The sequence below is a fragment of the Leptosomus discolor genome, chromosome 3, assembly GCF_034619465.1.
Source record: "Leptosomus discolor isolate bLepDis1 chromosome 3, bLepDis1.hap2, whole genome shotgun sequence".
Classification (NCBI taxonomy): Eukaryota; Metazoa; Chordata; class Aves; order Leptosomiformes; family Leptosomidae; genus Leptosomus; species Leptosomus discolor.
Window position 1 is genome coordinate 3735614 of NC_141393.1, and position 23495 is coordinate 3759108.

The window sequence follows — 23495 nt, forward strand, 5'->3', positions numbered from 1 at the left end:
TTAACAGTGTTTTGGCTTTGCAGTCAGGCAGCAGCTGGCTGCGACAGGAAGCTGTGGCCAATGAATGTACCTATTTGTTCTTCACTAAACTGTAACCAAGCACTACTATGTTGAAATAAAAAAAAAAAAAATATTAAAAATAATAATAATAATAAAAAAAAGCGGTTCTGTGCCAGCTTGCCCGAGGCCTGGCTGCGGTTTGCTCTCGGTGTGAGCCAGCCTCAGCCGGGGTCCTGCTTGGCTGAGCCAGCCCAGAGGTGGCTGGTGACTTCTCGGGGGGGCTCCGAGGGCCGAGCTGGACCAGCGTAGCTCGGTGGCTGCGGCAGCCCCACGCATCCCTCTCCGCGCTTAAATCCCGTTGGGCGCAGAGCACCCAGAGGTGGGTTTTGGGAGGGGGTCCTGCAGCTTCGTTTTTGGGGCTGGGGAGGGCAGAGCAACTTTCCTGCCCCCTGCCCTCCCAGGGTGCTTTACCCTCCGCCGGTTTTGGGGGGTGGCTGGGGCCCAGAGGGCTGCAGTGCTTCCCCCCCGTCCCCAGCTTGACGTGCTCACACCACGTTCTCTGCACCCCCCTGCTCCCTCCCGGCAGTTCCCAGGGCAGGGCTGGAGATTCTTCGGGGCAGAGCTGGGGAGGAGCTGGACCCCCCCCCCCCCCCCAGCTCAGGAACCCGGTGCTCCTCTTAGTTCCTCGCACGAGGTTTATCTGCGTGGCCTTGAGCTCGCTGCAACAAACAGCAGCTCAGCTGGTGCACACGCTGCATCCTCCTGCGCAGCAGCACCTGCACACACCCCCCCCAGCGTGTTCTAGGGGGCTCAGGGTGGCTGCTGGGGCCACTGCACCCCCTTTTGGAGCCCCGGGCCAGGCTGGGTGGGGTGTGTCACTGGTCTCTGGCGGCGCTGACCACCCGTCAGCCTGTCCTGTGCCCCCATGGCGAAGGCCGAGGGTGGAACGGGGGCTGGTTCTCGCCCTGCGGAGCCCCGCTGGGGTGTCTCACTGTGCTGTGCCAGATGGGGGGCTGCAGGGACCCCCCCCTGCTTCACCACAGCAGCTCTCTGTCCTACTGCCCCAGCTGCTCGTCCTTGGAGCAGCAAAATTCAACTCCAGCCCCCGAGCAGCTCCGCGCCGCCTCTGGGGAGCGGGTACGTCCTTTCCCTTTTTAGCCCTGAGCTGATCCCAAAAAGAGGACAAACCCTCTCTAACGGGCTGCCAGGGGCAGGAAAGCCAACGGGACCCAGCGCTTGCCCGCTGGTTGCCTCGGCCTCCTGGCATACCCACCCCCCCAGACCCCCAAAACCCAGCGCCCCCCCTCGCAAGGCGCCCTCTTGCTCCTCACAGGGCAGCAGGGCACCGGCCCCATTGCTCCCCAGGGGTTCCAGCCCCTGTGGAGGCCCCAGGCTGGCCAGAGGGCAAGGAGGAGGAGGGTCTGCCCCTGCCTTCAACAAGGCTGAAGGCCACAAGGCGCCGTCAGCACCCCAGGGCCGCTGTGGCAGAGACCCCCAGGAACAGCCTCAGGGCCTGGGAGAACTTCACCAGGAAGAGGAAGGCAGCTTATAGAGCAGCACCTCCGGAGCCCGGGAGCCTCCTCCGAGCCCTTGGAGGCTTTTTTACGCAGCAGAGAGTCATGGATAGATGGAATCACGCAGCAGACAAGGAGTTTTCCCCCCGATTTATTCCGTAGCACAGTTCTTGCCCTGCCTTCAGCTGGCGAAGGCAAAGAGAGGGGTCTCATCCACCGCTGTCATACAGCCCTCTGTAAAGGAGTTGATCAGAATGATCTTCCAATATACAAAATAAACTTTATAGTCCCCACTTTTATACAAATAAGTAGCTTTTTTCCCCTTGTACAAAATATTGGCCATCAGCAGGTTACAGACAATCAGCTGGGAAGAGGACGCCCCCTTGGAGCAGGTGGGAGTGTGAGGAAGAGGTCGCTCCCTGCGGAGCAGGTGGGAACGTGACAGAAGAGCAGTGTTTGTCCCTGCTGAGAGAACCCAGAACAGGCGAGCAGTAGAACCTTAAGTCCCTCTTCCTCCGCTGAATTCACCGCAGAGCGCGCAAGATGTGCCTGAAGTTTTCCAGCTCTCTAACGCTTGTGGAAATCCTGCGTGCAAGGAAAGCCAGAGGGAAGCGTTAGAGCAACGTGTGCATCGTGCCTTACTTAAGACTCAAGAAAAAGGGACTGCTATCAAGGAAAGCTTCAAGGAGCTCTTAGGAAGAGAGAATTTAGGATTTCAGCTCAGTTCGGTTCTGGTGACAAGCAGGCCCTTCCCTGATTTCCCTCTTTTTACAGCAAACACCGAGAACCGCCGTGGAGCAGGTTGTTCCAGAGACCTCGGCGGTGAGCAGACAAACCCACTAACTAGAGGTCAAGAAACAGACCATAATAGTACCAGCTGCGCAGGCAGGGCGCAGGGTCTCTGTGCTTATTTCTTCTGAGGGTTTTTTTTTTCCAGAATCCCCCACCTCCTTTTTTTTTTCTTGCCAAATGAGTTTTGTGCCCCTTGGAGCATCAGTGAAGATGCCGGATGGGGCTCGGGGGACACGGCCCATCGAGGAGAGGTCGGCCCGGCCCCGCCAGGACAAACCCGAATCCTTTGGAAAACCCATTTGCCATAAAACTCCAGGTCTGTCCACACCCCCAAGGTGTAACGTGTGAGCAGGGGCCTGGCGATCTCCTCGCTCGCCTCAAGGCCTCGTTACCGCCCTTTTCTGCCAAAACCTCCTCCTCCAGCTCTCCACGAGGGCTGGACGGGTGGATTCCTGCTGTTCCCAGAGCTGGGAACGAATTGGCGGAAGCGAGCGGCTCTCGAGCGAGCACAGAATAAGAACAGCAACCCTTGTCTGGGGACAATATGCTCGGAGTCGCACAGTTTCCTAAAAAAAAAGTCACCAAATTCTTCATATCTTAGTACAAACGCTTCCTGGAATCCCTTACAGGAACGTAGAGTACGAAGAAGCTGTTAAATTGCCCCGACTGTTGCTCTCCAAATTAACGCCATCTGATATTTGAGAGCCTCTTTGGGAGACACTAGGATCAGAGCAGGAGTTAACACCAGTATTGCCAACAAGAACCGACTGTTGAAGCTTAAATGGGAGGTAACACAGCAGCTTGGGTAAAAGGAGAGGGACAAAGTCTCAAACTAACCTTCCAAAAGCATTAAATAAGGCAACGATTTCTTGTCTGGTCAGCTGGAAGCCGTAGGAAGGGCCGCTTGCAGGTATATTTTGTATCAGGTTTTCAGAGAAGAGAATCTTCAGCGCTGTGCCCAAGCCCTGCGTCTGCATCACAAACCACATCACTGAACAGCGGGGAGACATCCAGGGCCTGACTCACGAGTTGAACTTCACCTCCCCCCTCCACCTTTGCGAGGATTCCCCGGTGACGTCATCTCAACAGAGCAAGAACTTGGATTTCGCTTAACACAGCTCGGAGAAGGGGGCAGAGCAGAGCTCTGGTTATTCAGCATCACTGGGACGGCGGAGATACCCAGCGGAGGCTCCCGTCTCGGTTTGGCCACGTGTACAATTCGGGGCAGATCTCGCCCACCCCTCAGCTCTGCGCCCCCTCCGCTCGCCCGGGGAGCGGCCGCAGCGGGTTAACCCCGTTTTCAGTCGCAGAGGCAAGAGGCAGCTGCTGCTGGGCCCAGTAAGTCCTGCTGCCTGGGCGAGGGAACGACTCGAGTGGCCCTGATCTGTACCTAGAGCTGACCGGTATCTAAACCGCATCTGCGCCCCAGACGAGGCGCTTCCAGACACGTCCCCAGCTGCCGACAAAGCTCACCTGCAGCTTCCCCCACAGGCGACATTTGAAGCAGCCAACACAGTCCATTATCTTGGAAATATTCTTGAAGTGCAGCCTGAATTCCTCCTGGGGGAAAAGACAGTCAAGTGGGTCGCGGTTACGCACTAAGGAGGACTTCTTCCCTGTGTTAATCCAAATCCAGCAACGCTAATCCGGGACTCCAGGCTACATTCAGTGGGATAGAGTTAGGGAAACAGCTCCTGAAGTGGGGGCTTCAGCAGCGATTCCCCGCCCCCCCCTCAAGGCACACCCGACGGTCTGTCGTTACCCACAAGTACCCAAACCACTCACAAAATGAACTGGAAATACCTGACCCAGTACCTCGAGCGTACTGGGGTCCCTTTCAGACCTAGTGTTACCCCAGACACCCCTAAAAATACCCTTTAGGCAGCAAATGCCCCAAAGGGAAGCGCTGGCCAGTTACCTTTAGTTTAGCAGCTTCCTTTTTATTGCCTGCAAACAGTGAGTTTTCATCGAAATGCAGTGGGAAAGTCCTGAAATAGAATGGAAAAAAGAAAAAAAAAGGAAAAAAAAAAGCGTTTTCTCTCTCCACAGCTTGTTTGTGACGGCTGAAATCCAGACCCACAGAAGGATCCGGTCAGGTGTGCGAGTGGCCCTGATGGCTGTTGGACACTGGACGGCTCTGGGTGCGTTTGAAGCGCAAGCTGCTTGTTTCTTGGATCCCTTGGAGGCTTCCCATGGGAGCTGGCATCTCACCTTGGAGACGTTTTCAGCGACAGCTCTACGGTTTCTAAGCAATTGGAGTCTGTTTTAACAGACATAAGCACTGAAGGCACAGGGGTAGGACAAGCTAAATTCAAACATCAATCGCATCAGGAGATACCAGAAACGGATGGAAATGGGTATCTTCCATTCCTCTTACTCCAGACTCTGTCCAACAGCCCAAACCTCTGTTACCAACGTGTTCAGGATATTTTTTTCCTAGTCCAAAGCACAAAGCCAGGACTGGAATCCCACAGACGAGCCAAACAGGGAGCCAGTTTCAGGGCTGGCACAGAGGCAGTTCTTAATTCAACGCTGCTAAACCCAGAGGGCAGCCTGGATTGTTAAACCCGACCACCCCGGTTTGCAGTCAGAATCACGGAATCAGGAAGGTTGGAAAAGACCTCTCAGATCATTGAGTCCAACCATCAACCCGACACCACCATGCCCACCAAAATCCAGCCTGAACCCAGACACCGGTGTCCTCCCCGCAGCGCTCCCGCGCAAATCACACCATCCCGCTGCAAGAACCAACCCAGAACCTGCCTTTCACGGGCGCGTTAAGGGAAAGGTTAAGGAGGCTCAGAGGTGCCGGGGTCGGAAGAGCCGTTCTCCCCGGGCACCGAACGTAATTACTTGGCCAGACGGAGAATTTCCAGCACTTGGGTTTTTATTTCCGCGTCGTGACTCCGGTTCCCCGTGTAGAGCTGGAAAAGCGGGCGCTCGAAGAACGGCAGCGCTTTGGACAGGGCCCGCAGCTCTATCAGGTAGAGAAAATACAGGTTCTTGAGTCTTCTGGGACCTTCCCCGCTGGTGAGGACTTCATCAAATCTCTGCTGGAACTCTGTAACGTTGGGGCCCCATTTCTTCTCTGACCACGTATCTGAAAGAGCGAGAAAAAGAAAAGCCCAAACCGAAGACGTGAGGGGGAGAGGCAGAGTTGTGGTCACCTCCTCCCACCGCCTCAAGCTCAATGGTGACTCTAACCAGGGAGGTCCAAGCTTCACAACGCTCGCAGCCCTTTCACTAACCGCAGGTTGTTCGAGAGGGCACGCTTTTAACCCAACTCCCACCCCAAGAAACGCAGGACTCCTGCAGAGCTTCGCCCGTTGGTTTAAAACACAGCCTTGCAAGCGAAAGCTGAAGATGGAGGCTGCCTGTTTCGAAGGGAATTAAATCAGTTGAAGAGTTTGTCACTTGAGCCGTTTGTTGCCGAGAGCAGCTCTCCATACGTTGGCGATAACTCAACGTTGGCCTGCAGGTGGAGGGACCAGGCGGGCCGCGAAGGTCCCTTCGCTCCTTCACTCCCGCTCACAAAAGCCACCGCCTTGCTGCAGGATTCAGAAGAGGCCTCGGCTTCGGTCTGAGCGCCTGCACAGGCAGCGTGGGGGCCAGAGGGTGGGAGGCTCCCTAGTGAGCGGGGACATCTTTAGAGAGCTCCTTCCGGGGTGGAAATGCAACGGAGGGCAAAAGCAGCTGAGGAGTGGAGGAGACCGACCTCTCTTTTCCCTTATCAAGCCCCCAGGTTTCACAAAGAGTCTTTCTGTTTGCTCACCCCACCGTGCGCTTCAGATTACACCAAGTACGGAGAGAAAAATACAAACAGCCCTACCGAGCTGAGGTATAAAAATGAAAATAAAATGGGAGCAGCTTTGTCTCCTCACTCCCCAAGGGATAACCAGCCCAGCAGGAAAGGACTCCCCCATCCCTGAGCAGAGGTAGGCTCTCCGCAAGGCGACCACAGAGGGGGATCCCTGCGTGGACCCAAGCCGTGCCAAGGAACACCTCCTCGGGGCCGAGATCACCTTCCGCAGCCCCTCGCCGCCAGAGCCCAGCCCTTGGCACACACGCCAGAGATGCTGACTCAGCAGCCTGTAGCCTCTTTTCCCCAATCCTCTCTGCAGTCCCAACTCGTCTCGTGCCTTTGCCGATTCTCCTGTTATTCTGTCTCCCGGCGCTAACCCAGTCTAACTCACAGCAAGGCGAGGCCTGCGTGGGCTGTAGAGACTTCAATATAATTTCTTGGTTCAACCTAAACCACTGATCCAAACTCCAACAGCTCTCTCTAAATCTCTGCTCGATTTTTGGACGTGGTAGCAGAGTAAAGGGGGGAGGCTTGGCCCACAGGTACCACCCCAAACTACCACAACTAAATCCTTCGGGAAGTCGGTCAGAAGGCGCATCCCGCGCCGCACGAGCGGCGTGCCGCGGCCCTCGGCCACACAACGCGTGTTTTCACACCACCTTCCATTTTCAACCCCAGGGTTGGAATTTCCGTTCCTCAGGCAGGGCAAAGGCACGCGAAGGGAATGGAAACAGCACGTGGAAATGGGGCCAGGGTCTCGGGAAAGCCCAGCTAAGCGTTTCACAGCCTAAGCGAGGTTATTGCTAAACTGAAAGCCTCGACACGCAGTTAGAAACCTACTCCAGGATAACCTTGGAGGAAGAACAGAAGGAAAAAGTGCTGGAAGTCCTGGTACAGAGCACAGTCCAGCCATTTTCAGACCCGAAGGCATGTGGGAACCACATTCCTACTTCTGTTACACAACCTGGGGGCTGAGGGAGGGAAGGGAAGAGCGCAGAAGCGGGCCTTGACCCCTGCTGGAACAGGCTCCGGCTCCGTTTAGCGGAGCCACAGAAGCGACAAGTTGGGACTGGCCAAGGCGGAAAGTGGCATTTACCTTGTAAAAGGTACCTGGCGCTCAAGTGGATGTTGATGCTTGCGTGGAGCCCGGAGATGAGTTTGTAGAAAGCTCGTTTTTCTACGCAGACACCTGAAAAACGAAAGAGGCACTTGAAGATACCGAAAGCAGACGTTGAATTTTCCCCTCTCCCGGCCGTCAGACAGAAACCTAATCCCACCTGAGGGTGGCCAGTACCTCCCACCCACCCCCACCCTGACCGTTTTGTGTTCATCCCAGGAAGAGCAGCCAAGCTCAGGAAAAGGATTACCTTTCAGCCACTTGTAAAACGTGTGCCCTGGAAAGAAAAGGGACAGGAGCACATCAGTTTGAGACGCCTCACAGCACCAGGAGGGCTTTAATGCACCACGTCATGTTTTATGCAGATGGGAAAAAACCCCAAAAAGCCCAAACCTGATGCCCTGAAACCCCCTCTGAGGGCAGCCCCCAGAGGGCCTCGGCCCACTCCAGTTTACAGAAGCGGGGAAAGGAGCGTTGGAGGAGCATGGGAATCGTTTTCCTCCCCACGTTTCTGACCCATACGTCAGCGGGGCAGCAGCTGAGCACCCCACCATCTCAGCCAGGGCTGGTGGCGGGGCAGAAGCGCCGCAGAACGGCCCAGCGTAAGGGGAAACAAGGACCACGGATCAATTCTGGCCAGGATTGGGGCGGGGGGACAGGTATTTTTCTTAATAAATAAACCAAAACAGCGCAGCCAAGGGCGTACAATCACACAAGGCAGCGTTTCACAGTACCCCCAGCAATCTGGAGAACACAAACAGGGATTTGGAGACCATCTGGAGGCCAAGACATGTCATACACACAGGCCCAGTGCTGCAGAGGGTGAAGAGCTCCAGGGCACCCAGAGGTGAGCCCTGCAGGGCCTAAGGGAGCCGGGCACCCAGCTCCCACCAGCAGACAGAGGCTGTTGGGACTACGAGTCTCCTCAAAGCTCCAGCCTGAGAGCTGCTTTCTCAGCAATAACAAGCACTGAAAAAACCCCCCACCCCAAACAATGCAAGCCCTGTTCCTGAAGGCTTGTGTCACTTCACTGACTCGATCTTCAAACGGGACTTGTACTTCTAAAAAAAAAAAAAAAAATACCCAAACTGCTGGTGCTTTTTAAGGCCCCCACAGAAGGATGGGCTGGCCTTGGGGGCAGGGAGCTCAGAGGGATCTCTCCACAGGGCCCTGAGCACAGCAGAAGTTCAAGACAACTTCTGATTTTGCCTGACTAATGATTTTTGCCAACCAGGTGCATTATCTAACGGCACCGCTCGTGACAGAATGATAAAGACGCCACATTTGTTCCCGTTATCAGTGAAAACAAACAGAGTGCCACTCACCTCCATCGTCTCCTGATGGAAAAAAAAAAAGAAGCACAAGTGGTGGAGGGAGAGAAAAGAGGAGATAAAAAAAAAATGTTACACATGGCCAAAATTAAACTCCAAAGCACAAGCATCAAGATTGCTCTGTTAGCCTGCTCTGACAAGAGAACGAGCCGCTCCAGGGGGGCTTAGAGGTGTTCTGAACGCGGAAAACATCATCTCGAACTGCAGCAGCGGACAAACCAGACCAGCAATGCTCCCTGACCAACGCAGGAGGGATCAGTATTTGCAGAGGAAGCCAAACCACCTCACAGCTGAAGCAGCGACCAGAAAACAAGGGACACAAATGTCTCTCTCTGTCAGAGATCTCTTGTACGGCCTCCGACAGGACGCTCCAAGACCCCATCCCTGCTTCCTGCAGTTTATTAGTCGCTTGCAACAGCCCTGGCAGGTAGAAGATCCTCTATTTTCATGTCCTCCTGCTTCCTCATCCGCAGGACAGCAGTCCTTCCCTCTCCCCTCCCCGTACCTGTGTTATTTCATTCTGATCTTGCCCTAAACAGAGGAGGGCAAGGGAAGCGCTGGTATTTTAAAGGACATTGTACTTTTCCTTCCCCAGCGCTGCTCCTGAAGCGCCACTCCTTTGCACAAGGGTCAAAGGAGGGGGGAAAGCACCTCCACAGCTTAGGGAGGATCGAGAGATCACCCCAGAGGGTCCTGCAGGAGCAGGGGTCACGTCAAACGAACAGGGAGTGAGGCTGATGATGGTCTAGGTGTCCGGGCAGGATGGGGGTCTCTTAGCAGCCTTGGGCAAGAAGCTCTTGTGTTTCCAAACCCCTTCCCTGCTTTCATTTACACTGCCTAGCCTCAGAGTTTCTCTTACTGGGTGGTTTCCACAGAGGATTCCCCAGGTTCTGATTTCAGTCCATCACCGGTGCTTGGGCACCGCTGAGCACAGAAACCAGGGACCCGGGAAGAGCTCAGGGTTCGGACCTGCTCCCGGTCCCTCCAAAGCTCCCACTTTTTCCAGGAGTGGAGGATCAGACTTCCTTTCTCCATGACGGACGCTAGCAAGCCACACTTCCACGTGCCCTTGCGTTAGCCATAAAATTGTACGCCTGATCAAGAGCTACAACATGTTTGTCATTCAGGAGAAACAGCTCCGAGAGCATTTACTGTTCCTGGAGCTGGGATCAGTCCACAACTAAACCACTTCACGAGATAAATAAATGACTCACCTCTACCAGATGCCAAAGGTCTTTTTACACTCTGAGGCCTAAGAGGAAAAAAAAAATAATCATTTAAATAAGGTGTGTAAATAAGTGACTGTCTCCTTGCTGCGCAGAAGCACAGCACAGCAGAAGTACTTCTCTGCAGTGAAACAGCCTAAGGAGTTCTTAGGTCCCCTTCTGCGCTTTAGGCTTGCTCAGGCACGAAAGGGGTAGAGAAAATGTGGCTTTTTTTCCTTCTTTCTTTAGAAAGAACAGCTACAAAGACCCACGTGTCCACAGAGGTACTATTAACATTATCCCACCACCTTGGTGCGATATGATACACTAGTAGGAATGGGGAGGAAGCCCCTAGAGAGATCACAAGACCACAGCCCAGTGCCCACCAGTACGGTGTCAGCCCCAGGGGTACCCGCAGCAGAGTTCAAATAGGCCCACAGACTGGGGAGAGAGCTCCCCTCCCCCGTACGACGGCCAGGGAGGACAGGACTGGGTGCCCAGGGCTGCAGCCCACCAGGGATGCGCACCCCCTGCCAGGCTGCTGTCACGCCGCACCGCAGGGCTTGCGTCAGGGGCCGGCACCGGGGCAGGCCGTGGCCCAAAGAACAGCCAAGGGGGGCTCACAGGGCAGCCACGGGGCTTGTGTGTCCCCCCCCCTCTCCTCTGACAGCCCACCCTGCACAAGCACAGCAGCAAAGACAGGAGGATGAGGAGTAACGGAGCAGTTAAAGCACATGCAGCCCCTCTGCAGAAATCAGCACCTGGAGGCTTGTGGAACTTGTCTCCCCAAGCACCTACTTGAAGCAGTTTTCTTCATAAATACTGTTCCAAATTTTCCAGGCATCCGGTCCTTTGTAGCCAGTGTAGCGTTCAGGATTCAGGAGTAAATCCACATACTCGGCATCAGGAGAATAGATGTCTGCAAAGCAGAGTGCTGGGTCAGTGACAAAAGCTTCTGAAGGAAAATGACACCTTCCAAGGCTGATCCGGCCACCCCTTCGCCTACCGAGCAGCCTTGCCAGCAGAGAGACCAGCTCAGCCCTCTCCAGAGAGGCGGGTGTGCAGTATTTGCTACACATCAACCCATGGCAGCGGGACAAAGCTCTCTGGCCTTCAGAGCTGCTGGAGCACAAGGCCACCGATGGCCAAGCAAACTCTGGGCGTGCTCCATCCAAGCCACTAAACACGACAAGCCCGTGGCCAGCAGTGAAGCTTTGTCAGAAATATTTGCATCCTATTATTTTCAAAATACTGAGGGCAGCAGGGTGGAAAAAAGAAATGCTATATATGCTCCAGGCTGGCTGAAGTGTTACATGTTGGCCTGAAAGCTCTGCAGAGGCGCTTCAAATCCCACTATAAGACTTGTCAGCTCTAACAGGTCCTTATACCATCAGCTTCGCAGAAGCTGTCCGAAGAGTCGTCGTGCCGTGTCCACTGGATCACTGCCTGCTGGGTTTCCTTGCTGCAAAGGAAGTGGGAAAAAGACTAATCAGAGAGAGCTCTCATACTAGGTTTCCTTCAAGAGAAGTAAGGATTGTGGAAAAAGAAGTCAAACCTCAAAGAGCCATCAACAGCTCCAAGTCTCTTGGCTTCTTCGCATTCTTCAGCGAGGTTATTGGCTTCTTCCGAATACTGGGTTGAAAAGCAAAGGGGTGGGGAGAGAACAGGATTAAAAAGCAGTTTTTCCCGCTGTTATAATTCAGCCACTGACCAGTTTCAGCATCAGAAACACTTTTGTGATTCATCCCACCCCGTGTTTCCACAGGATGCCTGCAGATCTCCAGAGGTTTAGGCAATTGTGAGGGTTGTTGCAGGGACTCACGGAGCATTTTGCGCCCGACGGTACCTGCTCTTGGAGGAGCCTGCTAAACTGCTCTGCGTGAGCCGAGGGGCAGACCTGACCTCAGGACAAGCACCTCAAAGGCTCTACAACATGCCAAACACTTGAAGAGGGTAAAAAAAATCGAGCCATAGAGTGCATCCCAACAAACACCGCCCACGAAGGCAGCTTTTATCAGCTGCAGCGACACAGAACTGGTCCTATAAGCTTCATCATTTTGCACACACAGACACACCTACCTTGTAACTCCCAGATCTGATTCCATTGGGGACCTCGTCCTGAAAGAGAAAAAAAAAAAAAAAAAAAAAAAATCGAGCATGTGCTACTCGTGGGGCTGATGAGGCCTCCCAGCCCGAGCTCTGAGAAAGATCAGGAAGGTTACCACAGCTTCTAGAAGGCCAAAAATAACCAAAGCACTCCGCTCAGCTTACAACACATCCAATTCCTGGCTCCTCCGCAGACTATAAGCGATATTCTTGGTGGTTTATTTTGATTTTTCACAAGACTCCACTTCTCAGAAGGTCAGGGGCCTTCCACAGCTGCTACCTCAGGTTATGTTTTGCTTACCCAAGCCTGAGGTTGGGGAAGCCGATACAAACTTCAGAGGAGCTGGAGTTGCCCCTGGTCGGCTGATGACTGGCACCCTGTCTCTCAGGGATGCCGGTGCTCCTGGCAGGAGCCCAGGCACCTCCTCAGATATTGCATCTCCCTGACACACGTCGTGCAAAACCTTCCCTTTCACCCCGCCACCACGGAACGTCAGGCTTGCCAGCCCCGCACAACCCGAGCGCAAAACAATCAGGCCCCAAATTCTCCTCAGCTTCCATTTCCTCCAGCAGTAGGAAGGCGATAAAACCACTTCTGCGCCGCAGGAGCAAACACTACGATGGCAAGCAGCACAGGAAGAGAAAAATTAAGTCATGAATAAGAGTTATTTTTGTTGCGTTCAGAATGAAACGGACCCAAATCAAAGTAATTAAAACCAGCAGCGACACAGCCAGTTCTTAAATTAAGAACAACTTCTAGCTACTACTAACGCAATTGTAACGTTAGCCCTTCACATTGGTCATACTCATTACCAGAAAGATCCTTTTTAGGAAAAAAAGCATTAAAAAAAAGGGTTATTTTGAGGAAAAAAGAAATCATCGTTCCATTTCAGGTCCAAAATCGGTGCTTTTTGAAGGCTGAGGAAGCAAAGGATTGTTTGAGGGGTAGGGTAGTAGCTGAGAAGAGAAATGGATTTAACACAGATATCGGGTTTTAAACAACAAGTGATGCCCACACCCCCCCCTACCAGACTGTTTCAAGGTGTTGTATCACCTTAGATATTTTTTTCAGCCAACAGCCACCCTACGTCAGGTTACCACAGTTGCCAGGTGAGGGGGACAGACACCTGCCCCCCTGCAGCATTCTGTACATCATACCTGAACATAAACCACTGAGTCAGAAAAAAAAAAACCCACACACAAGCAGGGTCAGGAGGCCTCTCTCACCGAGAACACCCACGGCACCGCCGGCACGGCATACCCCTGCGCACCACAGCGCTCACACTGCCTGCTCGAGAGGCCCAGGAACGAGAGTGAGCGACGGTCTCTTGCCAGCTGCCACCCCACAAAGCCAGGCTGGGTGGTATTTTCATCGCTTCTACCAACCCAGCAACCAAGTCCTGCTTCACTTCGCTTTCTCTTCCCCTTCTTTTCAGGCAGACACCTGCAGTCGAGATGTCTTCTTTTAGCTCAGCGAACAAAACCCTTTTGTCCAAGCTACAGGGACGAGAGCGTTTGCTTTTGTGCTGGGAAACAGAGGATTCTGAAAGAGCCATTTCACAAAAGGAGACAGGGCTGGAAAGGGCCTCGTCAGATCTGTCAGCCAAAACTGCAAACCCACGGTGCAGCTCACGGGCCAACGGGGCGAATACCCTGGCAATTAATGCAAGAGGCACTTCAACAACATCCAGAAGTTCAACCCACAACAACAGCGGATCTGCCCAAAAAACCATCTCACCAACACCAAAAATAGAAGAGGGACCAGGACAAGTTTTTGGCCGTTCAGGGAGGGCCAGCTATGAAAAGCCTAGCCTTTCTTTAACCTTTCAGAATGTAGCTTTTTGGCCTCTCTCGTGGATACTAGTATTGCTGCACCTACAAAAGCGCCATCAGAGCCACAGTTTTGCTATAGTTACACTAAGGAGAAAGCCAGCCGCTTCCCGGCTCCTTCCTCTTGGCCTGCAAAAGCCAAGGATAGAAAAGAGGTAAAAGAATGGATTTGGTACTTACAGATGGGCAGGGCTTTACGGCACAGTCTCTTATTCCACAGTGACTGCTGTCATTCCAAAAAGGGCACGGTTTCTTCAGGTTTACCTACAAATACCACATTAGCCCATCACACGTTTTCCTCCACGCAGCCAAGCCTACCTTCCACCCCACGCTTTACCAACACACACCTTCAGCGCCTTAGGGCAAGACTTACAATAACAAAACTTAGTGCAAGGTTGAGTGCAGCGAGAGCGGAACCAGACAGTGTTATTTATCCTAAAGGTGATCACACTCATTCCCTTGTCCCTCGTACAAGGCGTGTGCAGCCTGGCCAGGACCCTTAGTGGCAGCACAGGCGCCAGGACACACAGGCCACCAATTCCTAATTGCATCCCGAGGCTCTGGTTGAGCAACAGCAAACTGGGCTTTGGCCAGGTGGTTTGGACCCTTGAGGAGCCAACAGTTACTCCGGGGCAATCTTTGGCCGTGGAATATCACTCGCTTCATTCCCTGTGAATTTTAGGGAAAGTTTGTGCCCCGTTGATACGGTTTCCTTGATTTGGGCATCTTAGGACTATGGCCTGCCTCCCTGTTAGGGAAGCAGGGAGAGGATGTGCTGGCGCCTTGCAGCCATCCTCCTGCAGCCAGAGCGCAGGTCTTCTGCTGCCAAGTCATCCGTGTTCTGGACTTGTCGGTGTGCAAGGGCCTGACAGGATCAAGTAACTCCTTGGGGTTTACCAGATTGATTGCCATCGCTCATGTCCTCGTTATCAGTACCAGTTGGTCTTTTAAGCCTTGCTGTTTCTTCTGGTGCTTTCACACACAGACATTTCCATTCATGCATCATTTCAGACTAATCTTAGTATTTCTGTTACAAATCCCAACACTGGAAGGGGAAAGGACATCAGCTTCTTTAACAAATCTTAGTCTTTCTTTTCCACGAGTTGGTATCAAGTATCATTCTCTCAAAACAACATTTAACCAGATTTTGTTGTTTTGGTAGAGGGGGGGAACAGGGAAAAGGAGCTCTACCCCTTTATATATGGGCCTGTTCTAGTTTGCAGGGTGAAGCTGGGAATGTTTTAACCTGTTCTTACAGAAGATTAAATACTTGTTTTGTCTGTGGCAACAATCAGGCCACAGTGGCTGTGCAGTATCTGTACATAGCAGGTAAAATACCGCCCCATAACCCAAGCCCACCCAAACAAACCCCACACTCAGTCATGTACGTGCCCTCTCCCTGAAGGGGAGCAGAATCCGTCTAATGACGATGGTCTGGCAGCAAGAGCTGTCAGTTCACCCGAAGGTCTGTAACTGGGCTGGGCTTTCCACGACAATGGGGAGATGCCAGGAATACTCTTGTTATGCAATGAGGATCTCCCGTCATCAACATGTTTGAGCCACAGCTCAACAAAATAAGCCATTTTGTTGGTTAACTGCATGAGTTCTTCAGAAGGAAGAATACAGAAGAAAGTAGTAGGAAATGAAGCATTTCTTCACCAAGAGGGTGGTCAAACACTGGAACTGGTTTCCTGGAGAGATGGTCAATGCCTGTCAGCGTTTTGGAGGCATCTGGACAATGCCCTTAATAATAGAGTCATAGAAGGGTTTGGAAGAACATGCTTTAACTTTTGGTCAGCCCTGAAGCGCTCGGGCAGCTGGGCTAGATGATCACTGTAGGTCCCTTCCAACTGGAACTATTTATTCTCTACCTTTAAAAGTAGTACAATTTATTTCAGAAGTGTGTTTGATCACATTAAGATTCTCCTGACAGCAGAAGAGTCACACTTACTGACAGCATTGTTAAAAATCAGTATTAAAAAGGGGGTACCTGATTTTAAACAGACCAGCAATAACTTCAAGGAAGATTTTTAAAAAAAAAAAAAAAAAAAGCAGCAGCATACAAAGTTAACGCAAGAATACAATCCTTGTAGGGGAAAATTACCTTATAGTATCTAAAATAGTCACTTTCCAGAAGTTCTTTCAGTCTAGGAAAAAGCTTGTAGTTGTTGAAGGCATCAATGGTTTCTACATCACAAGTGCAGTCATCTAAATGACCAGTAACCTGTTGGATTAAAAAAAAAACCAAACAAACAAAACCAAAATTAATATGAACAACTTAGCTAGTACTTTTTAAATACTGCAGACAATAAAACAATTCACGATTTTCTTTCCTTTTACCAGTGAATCAACTAGTTCAGTAAACAACATTAAACCTGGCTCTGCTGAACTGGCAGGGAATTTCTTTTGAGGCACCCTTCAAGATGAGTCCTGTGCTTGTTGCTTGGGGACAGGTGGTTTTGTTTGGGAACACTTTTCCTCTAACACACATTGACATATCAGAATTCGCTGATGTCTGAGTAATAGGCATCAGACAGACACTTCCATCTCTAAAAAAGCAGAGGTGACAAACGTGTTCAACTAGACTGTGTCACACACAGACAGCCCTTGTCCACACGTCAGACACAGTTACACAGACCACAGATGTTTCCGTCGGGGCCAAATCCAGCAAGACGCTGGATATCGGCTGCTGGACCAGCTGGCAGCTGCACACACCACCTCAGGCTCCTGTTGAAGTTCAGCCTCAGCCTGTCCCTCCTGGAGGACGGCACACAGGGCGAGAGCTGGCGTTTGCACAAGGGACAAGTTAGGCAACAATAATGTCGCTGAAGATCACAGCGCTCAAAGAAAGTCCTTGTTGTTCAGCAACTGCGCTGCGGCCATTTGTTTGATTTAATCAGAACCACAGCAACTGTGATAGTCTCCCTCCTCGCCCCAGAGGGCCATTTGGCAAGAAAACATTTGTTCTAAGTCCGAGGTGGAAAGCCAATACTTCTTGCATCATCCTGAACAAGCTGTGTGCAAGCCCTGAAGAAAAAAAAAAACACCATACAACCGTGTAGCACAAATTCAGCTATGGCTTTCTGACACGTAGATTACTGTCTGGATGACAAAGTTGCACAACACAGAAGTAGTTTTGCTTCCCCCACACCCCCTGAGGAGTACTTGGGGAAATCACCCTGGCCAAAATAAAGTATTACTACTCATTTACTCTCAACAGCCTGCCAGGGATTTTTCCTGGACGTTGACGTAGCAACGCAACAAGTGGCAAGCTGCCATTCCCAAGTATCAGATAAAAGCAGGGGTTTAAGATCAGGCAGTTGTTTTAAATCGATATTGTTAATTTATGAAGCAAAGGTGGGATGTTTGCCACAGTGTGTGATAAGAAACCCTCTTGCCACTTCTGTCCCAGAAAGCCTACAAAGTCCTGGTAGCAGACAGCCCAGAACCGACGTACCCCACGCTACTGTTCTAGGGGGTCATGTCCAATCTCTGCCTTCTCTCTGTGCACAAGCAAGCTGGAAGCAGAGACAAGCAGAATAAGCTGGGAAACATCGACACAGGCAGCCCCTGTGATGTGTGACAGAGCTCACTGCTGAGTGGTGGCCTACAAGCTCCCCAGGGGAGGCCAGGAAGAGATGGGGGATGCACAAGACCTAAGAAGACACTGGGTTGCATTGAGTGAGCCTCTTCTTTTCTTACTTTTAAAGCACTCAATCAGCCTAAAGATTGGTGGGACAACAAACAGAACAGGTATCGGCCCTCTTGCAAGAAAGGCAAAGTCACAGGCACCTCAGCAGCAGTCAAACCCAGGAAAGGGAGTAAAATCCCACGAGCCTCAAGAAAAAAACCTCCTTGAATCCAAAGGTCCTACTCCAGCCTTTGCAATTAGGGCAAAATATATTATGTACAGAGAGAAAAGAGAAAGCCATGTGAGAAACACGAGTCACCCGCCTTGACGCATTTCCAGAGAGCCCTCAGATAATTCAGCAAGAGCTACACATCAACTGCAATAAAACCATTATAATTACTGCTGTGGAAATGAAGCTCCCTGCCCTCCTTCCCAGAAGGAAGGCAGAAACGGAGCACTTGCCCTCAGAGTCATGTGAAATGGGGGAGTGGGGGGAAGAAAATAGCCTGGATTAAGCATAGAGCACCTTAAAGGCAAGTGCAAGTTTCTCCCTGCCACCCTGGACAGGGTGGGAAGGAATCCAGACTCCAGACCCCAACTGCTCCATAGCGGGAATCGGTATTTTGAAAAGAGCTTTTTCCTCAAAAGGGCTTTGATGTTTTTGGACTTGGTCACACTGATCTAAGGGGGAGTGAAGGGAAATCTATCAGAGCGTGCCAGACTGCCCTGCTCTGCTTGAGCACATCATTTTTGTTAAGGCACCGTGATTTGGAGGCTCACTTCTGTTTCTAGTGTTCACATTGAAGCCCACTGCCTCATCCTCGCGCACGTACTGGATGCTGTCAGGCATTTTGCATGGTAATGAAGATTAACAGCAGAGCAATTAGGCTTTCCACTAGCCTGAATCACCCCTGTAAAAAAAAAAAAAAACCAAAACACAGCAGCAATTTCCTAATCCAGTTACCCAATTTAAAGGCTCTTTCAAAATTACAAAAAAAAAAAAACCCAACCCAACCCAAACAACACACAAACCACAGCAAAAAACCAACCAACCACATTTTTTTATTTTCTGGAAACTTGGCATCTTTTGAGGCAGGCAGCCTATAAATTGGGTCTAAAAGTGGCCTACAACATGATTTGTGGATAATCTTTGGTTGCTCTCCGTGTCCCTGCTAGACAAACACGTCACTCCAAGGGAACAATGTCCCTGTGAGAGGTAACATCAGAGCACCCAGCTAGCCTTGAACCAAAACAGCACGCAGGATTTGCTCCGGGCCTGTCTTCACAACATCTAGTGACCAATTCAAGCCAGAACCAACCTGGCAAAACATCATCCTGAAAATAATCCAGGGTGAAGCACTGAACCCACAATGCTCAGGAGCAGACGAGGGTCGTGCTTTGGGGATCTCAAAATATCCACTGCTGCGTTTAGAGGAGCACTGGTGGGAAGATCAGCCACAAGGCCACCAAGAACATGCCTGTGGGGGTAGCACAGGCAGAGGGGAGGTGCTGGGGAAAACTGGAGCTCTGCTTAAGTCAGAAGGAAAACTCCTTCCTCCAAGGATTTTGGTCAGTCTGTGCAAAAATAGGTCATTTCCCCAGCCTGCACGTGGCCAACGAGGTATCGCTGGCCTGCTCACCTTCCTGCTCCACCTCCTAAGCCACCAGGTTGCTGAGAAAGCAAGCTCAGCCAGGCCTGGGGACACCGCCTGTGTGTGCCCAACCTACCAAAGTTCACAGCCAAAGGAGTAGAGAAGACAGCACCGAGAGCCAAGTCTCCTCAGAGACCAAGATCTACGCCCCAGCAATGCTACCACCAAACAGCTCTGACCTGCTTTAAGACACGGGGAAGTGGGAAGCATCAGACCACTCGGCAGGGTGTGGTCTTCATCCCAGAAGTTCCCTTTTGCTCCGTGGCCACCTGCCACCCCAGAACCTGTTTCTTTCAGCCCTGCATGCAGCCAGAGACTCACTTGTTTTGGACTTCAATTCCTGCTGTCAGAGCAGTTGAGCTTTAGGATGTGTCAAACACACCCTGCAACGGGTGGTGCCTTAGAACACTTTCCCTCCATATAAATACTTATCTACATCTTCAGCCTGTAATAATTAGAGCAGTTGTTTAAGATGAAACACAAACCGATCCAGTCCCAAACACGTACCGTGTGCTCGCTGGCATCGGTGAATCACCGAGCCGAGGGGCAGCGATGGGTTTTGATGCACCAACAGGGGTGTGAGAGCCTGGCATGAGACCGAGGGGCAGGGCTGGGTTTGCCCAGTGAGAAGAGATGCAACGGAGCCGCTGGGACAGACCCGACGCGAGCAGCTCCGGCTGCTGAGTAAGGCCCGAGGAAGGCGCTGGGCTGGCCCTCCATCCCCTCACACCGACGTACCCGCCTCGTGCGCGGGACACGGGGCACCACCGCACGTGGACTCTGCGTATTCCTCGGGTTTGGCCTTTGCTCCATCTTCCTTTACCTCCATCCCAGGCTCCTGTCAGTCCGCTCTCCCCTGCACTGCTGGTCCGTCTCTCTCCACCTCTTTCTGCTTCCCCCAGTGTCACAGAAATGTCCCCTGGGTGGCAGATTCAGGGCTTTCTTCTCTTGCTACGGGCTCTGTCCCCGACCCATACACCAACACCTACTGCACAGCCGGGCAGGAAAGAAAGCAACCTCTTTTCTGCGTCTTGCAGCTACAACAGGGCACAGGAAAGGGAATACTACAGCAGCTGAGGAGTTGCTTTCAGCCTGTGCCACCTTCACTGGCAGCCGCCTGCTCTTGTAGACAAGCCACACCAGTCCCAGACTGGTGGCAAGCTGATGCTTTCCCTCCTGCCCCAGCCGAACCTTCCTTGCAGTCACCCTGCGCAAGTGATTTGTGGCTCTGCCTGCGGCGCTCAGCCCAGCCGGGTTTCCCTTTCATCCTTGCCAGAGCACTTGGAGCAAGTGGCTTGGAAAAGTAGCAGCCATGCCCAGTATCTGCCCTGGAAGCAGATACTATGTGGTGGCCCAGGTGCTTTCTGCCCCCTGTTTTGCCCAGAAAACAAGGCCTGGGGCTCCCAGAGCTCACATCGAAGCAAGTCTCACATGGCAGCCTCAGGGTGGGGTTAAACCACAGAGGCTGAAGAGCTGTCAGATGGCACCTCCAAGCATCTGCTAACAAAGATCTGAAGCTGCTCTGCACTTGGAAACCACCTCTCGAGCCACCCCACAGAGACCAGGAACTGTGCTAGGCACGAATCCCTGCCCTGAAGGCTGTTGGGTGAACACCAATTCAATGAGAACATGAGAGCAGCTTGAAAGTCTGCTCAGGGAACCACGAGGTAACTCTCAGTGCCCGGACTCATCCCTTAATGACAGCATACTGGCCACAGAAACGCCCCGCGAAGGAAACCAGCCCTCTGCCAGACCAGAAACCTAGTCGAAATCCCAGTCTGCTGAGCACCTGCAGCACATCCTTAACGCAGCTCCATCTGTCTATAGAGAGAAAATGAGTAATAATTACTGGGAATACGGAGAATTGATTCATGGCTGACTAAAGCATTAAAGCAAACAGGACTACCTGGGTGGGGAATGAGCTGCCTGTAAAGTTTGAGGGAACGCTGATATCGAAATGTTATTCAGCGCTAAGGAGACAGATTGGAGAGCAGAAACACTGTGTGAAACTTGAGTGTTTGTAGTAACAGATGGACGTTTCTATTAGAAGTTTCAGGACTGGTTAGCAACCTCTCCAAGTAAACGAAGAGCTGAAATATCAGTCAAAACAAAAGCAGGTGAGGCATTGCTGTCAGCAGTACGGGCAGACAAGAGCACAACGCCCATTCCAGAATTACCGCCCGCTTAAGTCAGCGTTTGGAAGACTGCTGGAGCAAGCGCTCTCAAGAGCAGCCCTTGTCAACTGCCCCGACACGGGCTGATGGACTAGTCAAAGCTCTTCCATTCACCATACATCAAGGTTTCTCATCTGACAAGCTCACGAGACAGCACAAGGTAGTTCACAGGAGGAAACCAAGAGCTGTACCCAAGCCTTCAAGTATATAAACAGAGGGTAATACATACCATTTAAGGCTTGCCCTATATGTTATTCGGGGGTAAATAAAAACCACTAGACCAGTTCTGCACAAGATGATCAGCAGCCTCATCAGAAAAGATAAGGCAGCCCTCGGGCGTGTTTTTAAAAGGTTAAGTGGTTAGAAAGGCTGAGAAATGCTGCCCTACCTAACCTACGCTCTCCCAAAGGCAATGAAGTCTGGGAGAATCTTGAACCTGCACACTTGTACCGAGAACTAAACCAAGGCATTTGCAACAAACCAACAGCGTACAGAGCACAACGCCAGTTCCTCCTACCCAAAGAAAAAAAGTCTGCAAGCCATCTACACCAGACTGCTAATTCATTTAGGGGTTAGGGCTCCTTGTCCCATACCACATGCCCGACTCGGACTTCAATCTTTAGGAAACAAACTTCACTGCTAAGCTGGAAGCACTCAAGCAAAAACCCTACGGAGATACAGAACCAAAATGCGTGCTTTTCAACTCTTTATTGGCATAGCTTGTATTTACCATTTCCACTCAAAACTCCAGTGTCAAGAGCCACCCAGAAGGCAAAGCCAAACGCACAATTGCATTTGTTTTTCTTTCCCCCCTCTCAATTTCTAATTCATAGTTAAGCACTAGAGTTTTAACACAGCAAGAGCAGGCTTTCCAACAGCTTCCTTTTTTAAAGGGCAACAAAAACAAAGCACTAAATACATTGTACCATCTTTGCACCTTGATCTTGCAAACGTGCTGGCACAAAGTTAAGTCAAAAGGAAACTGCGGAGCAACCATTCCCCCAAATCCAGCTCCTCATCTCTTGGCTGACTGTACCCAGTTCTCTCATTACTACTGTACATCGATAGAAGGTGCACCGAGTGCACCGGGCCCTGGGAGAGCTCTAACGAGCAGAGCAGCCCAGCTCACCCCTGGGCACGGCAGGGTAGGGGAGGGTGAGGGTAGCTCAGCCCTGGGCACGGCAGGGTAGGGGAGGGTGAGCCTGCAGCAGCCACACTCTCTCCTGGACAGTGGAGTTGGGGGGAACAGCAAGGCAGGAGAGGGGATGAGGCAGCTCCCAGACACTGTAGTAACACCCCAGAGGGACACCTGGGTAGTCAGGGAAGGACTAACCTACCTTTCCTGCCAGGAGCAGGCAGAGAATACAGCCAAAAAAGCGAGAGGCAGGGCTGCTCGTGGGGGGGGATAGAAGCCACCTTCCGAGCCCCCTTCCTCCAGGCACCTCCCAGCAGCCTCCCCGATGCTCAGAGAGGAGCCGAAGCGCTGCGGCACCCAGCGGTGCTCACGGGAGGGTCCGCACCCCCGACTCCCGAGGGGCAGGAGCCCCCAGCCCCACGCAGAGACCACCACCACCACCACCACCACCACCACCGCCGCCGCCGCCGCCCCCCGTCCCAGCCCACCTGGCAGAAGCAGCGTCGCTCCGCCGCACCGGCAGACCCTCGGGTCACCACCACCGGCTGCAGCAGCAGCAGCAGAGCGGAGAACCGCAGCAACCCGCTGCCCGCCGCCATCGCGCCGCACCGGCTCCGCCGCCGGCTGAAGAAGCCCCTCCGCTCCGCGCCGCGCACCGCCCCTCGCCGCGGGGCGGGGGAGGAGGGGGGGGCGCGGCCGCCGGCGGCTACGCGGCGCGCCGCACGCAGCCCGGCCCGGCCCGGCCCGGCCCGGCCCGCTACGGGAACGGCATCCGGGTCCTGGCCGGGAAGGCGATGGCCCAGCGGAGCCGCCCCTACGGCCTCAGCCGCCGTGACTCACGTCGGGACGGGACGGGGCGGCCCTGCCGGGAGGTGGTGTCGCGGTCCGCTCGGGGGCGTCGTGAGGGCTCGTTCGCTGGGATCTGAAAGTGCGAAATTAAGGCGAGGAGGCCAAAGGAGTTTGCTGAAATCTAACAGTTTGCCCGTGAAGCGGTGTGCGATGGGGAAAGAGGGTGAAAGTGAAAGGAGTTAAGGGAATCTTAGTAGATAAGGCGCTGCTTAATGATTACCTAGATCGCTGTACAGTCCAGGGGATCGAATTAACAGATGCTGCTTAACGTTTCTGTTAGCCATTGTACAGATGAGCTGAAGCAACAAGTCCTGTGGCCCCCTACAGCAGACAGTCCCCAAGAAGAATTATGAACCT

General features: G+C 52.5%; 1 protein-coding gene across 1 annotated transcript; it reads right to left on the reverse strand.

The window, feature by feature from the left end:
- Window positions 1-1689: 1689 nt before the first annotated feature.
- ERO1A (endoplasmic reticulum oxidoreductase 1 alpha) lies at window positions 1690-22888 on the reverse strand. Its single transcript, XM_086462017.1, has 16 exons — window positions 22778-22888; window positions 15802-15921; window positions 13878-13961; window positions 11841-11879; window positions 11317-11393; window positions 11150-11223; window positions 10560-10680; window positions 9771-9808; window positions 8551-8562; window positions 7476-7502; window positions 7205-7297; window positions 5160-5406; window positions 4225-4294; window positions 3780-3866; window positions 3144-3277; window positions 1690-2099 (listed from the first exon to the last, which is right to left on the reverse strand). The coding sequence occupies exons 1-16, from the start codon at window positions 22886-22888 to the stop codon at window positions 2039-2041; spliced, it is 1395 nt and encodes a 464-aa protein (XP_086318143.1). The 3' UTR covers window positions 1690-2038.
- Between the last annotated feature and the right edge of the window lie 607 nt (window positions 22889-23495).

Bases quoted from the DNA above. Each gene is read 5' to 3' on its own strand.
- ERO1A (XM_086462017.1), bottom strand. From the start codon at position 22,888: ATGGCGGCGGGCAGCGGGTTGCTGCGGTTCTCCGCTCTGCTGCTGCTG. The intron at 4,295-5,159 runs GTAATTACGTTC...ATTCTATTTCAG, and splicing joins GAAATTCTCCGTCTGGCCAA to GACTTTCCCACTGCATTTCG. The intron at 3,278-3,779 runs GTGAGCTTTGTC...TTTGTGATGCAG, and splicing joins GCCTGTGGGGGAAGCTGCAG to ACGCAGGGCTTGGGCACAGC.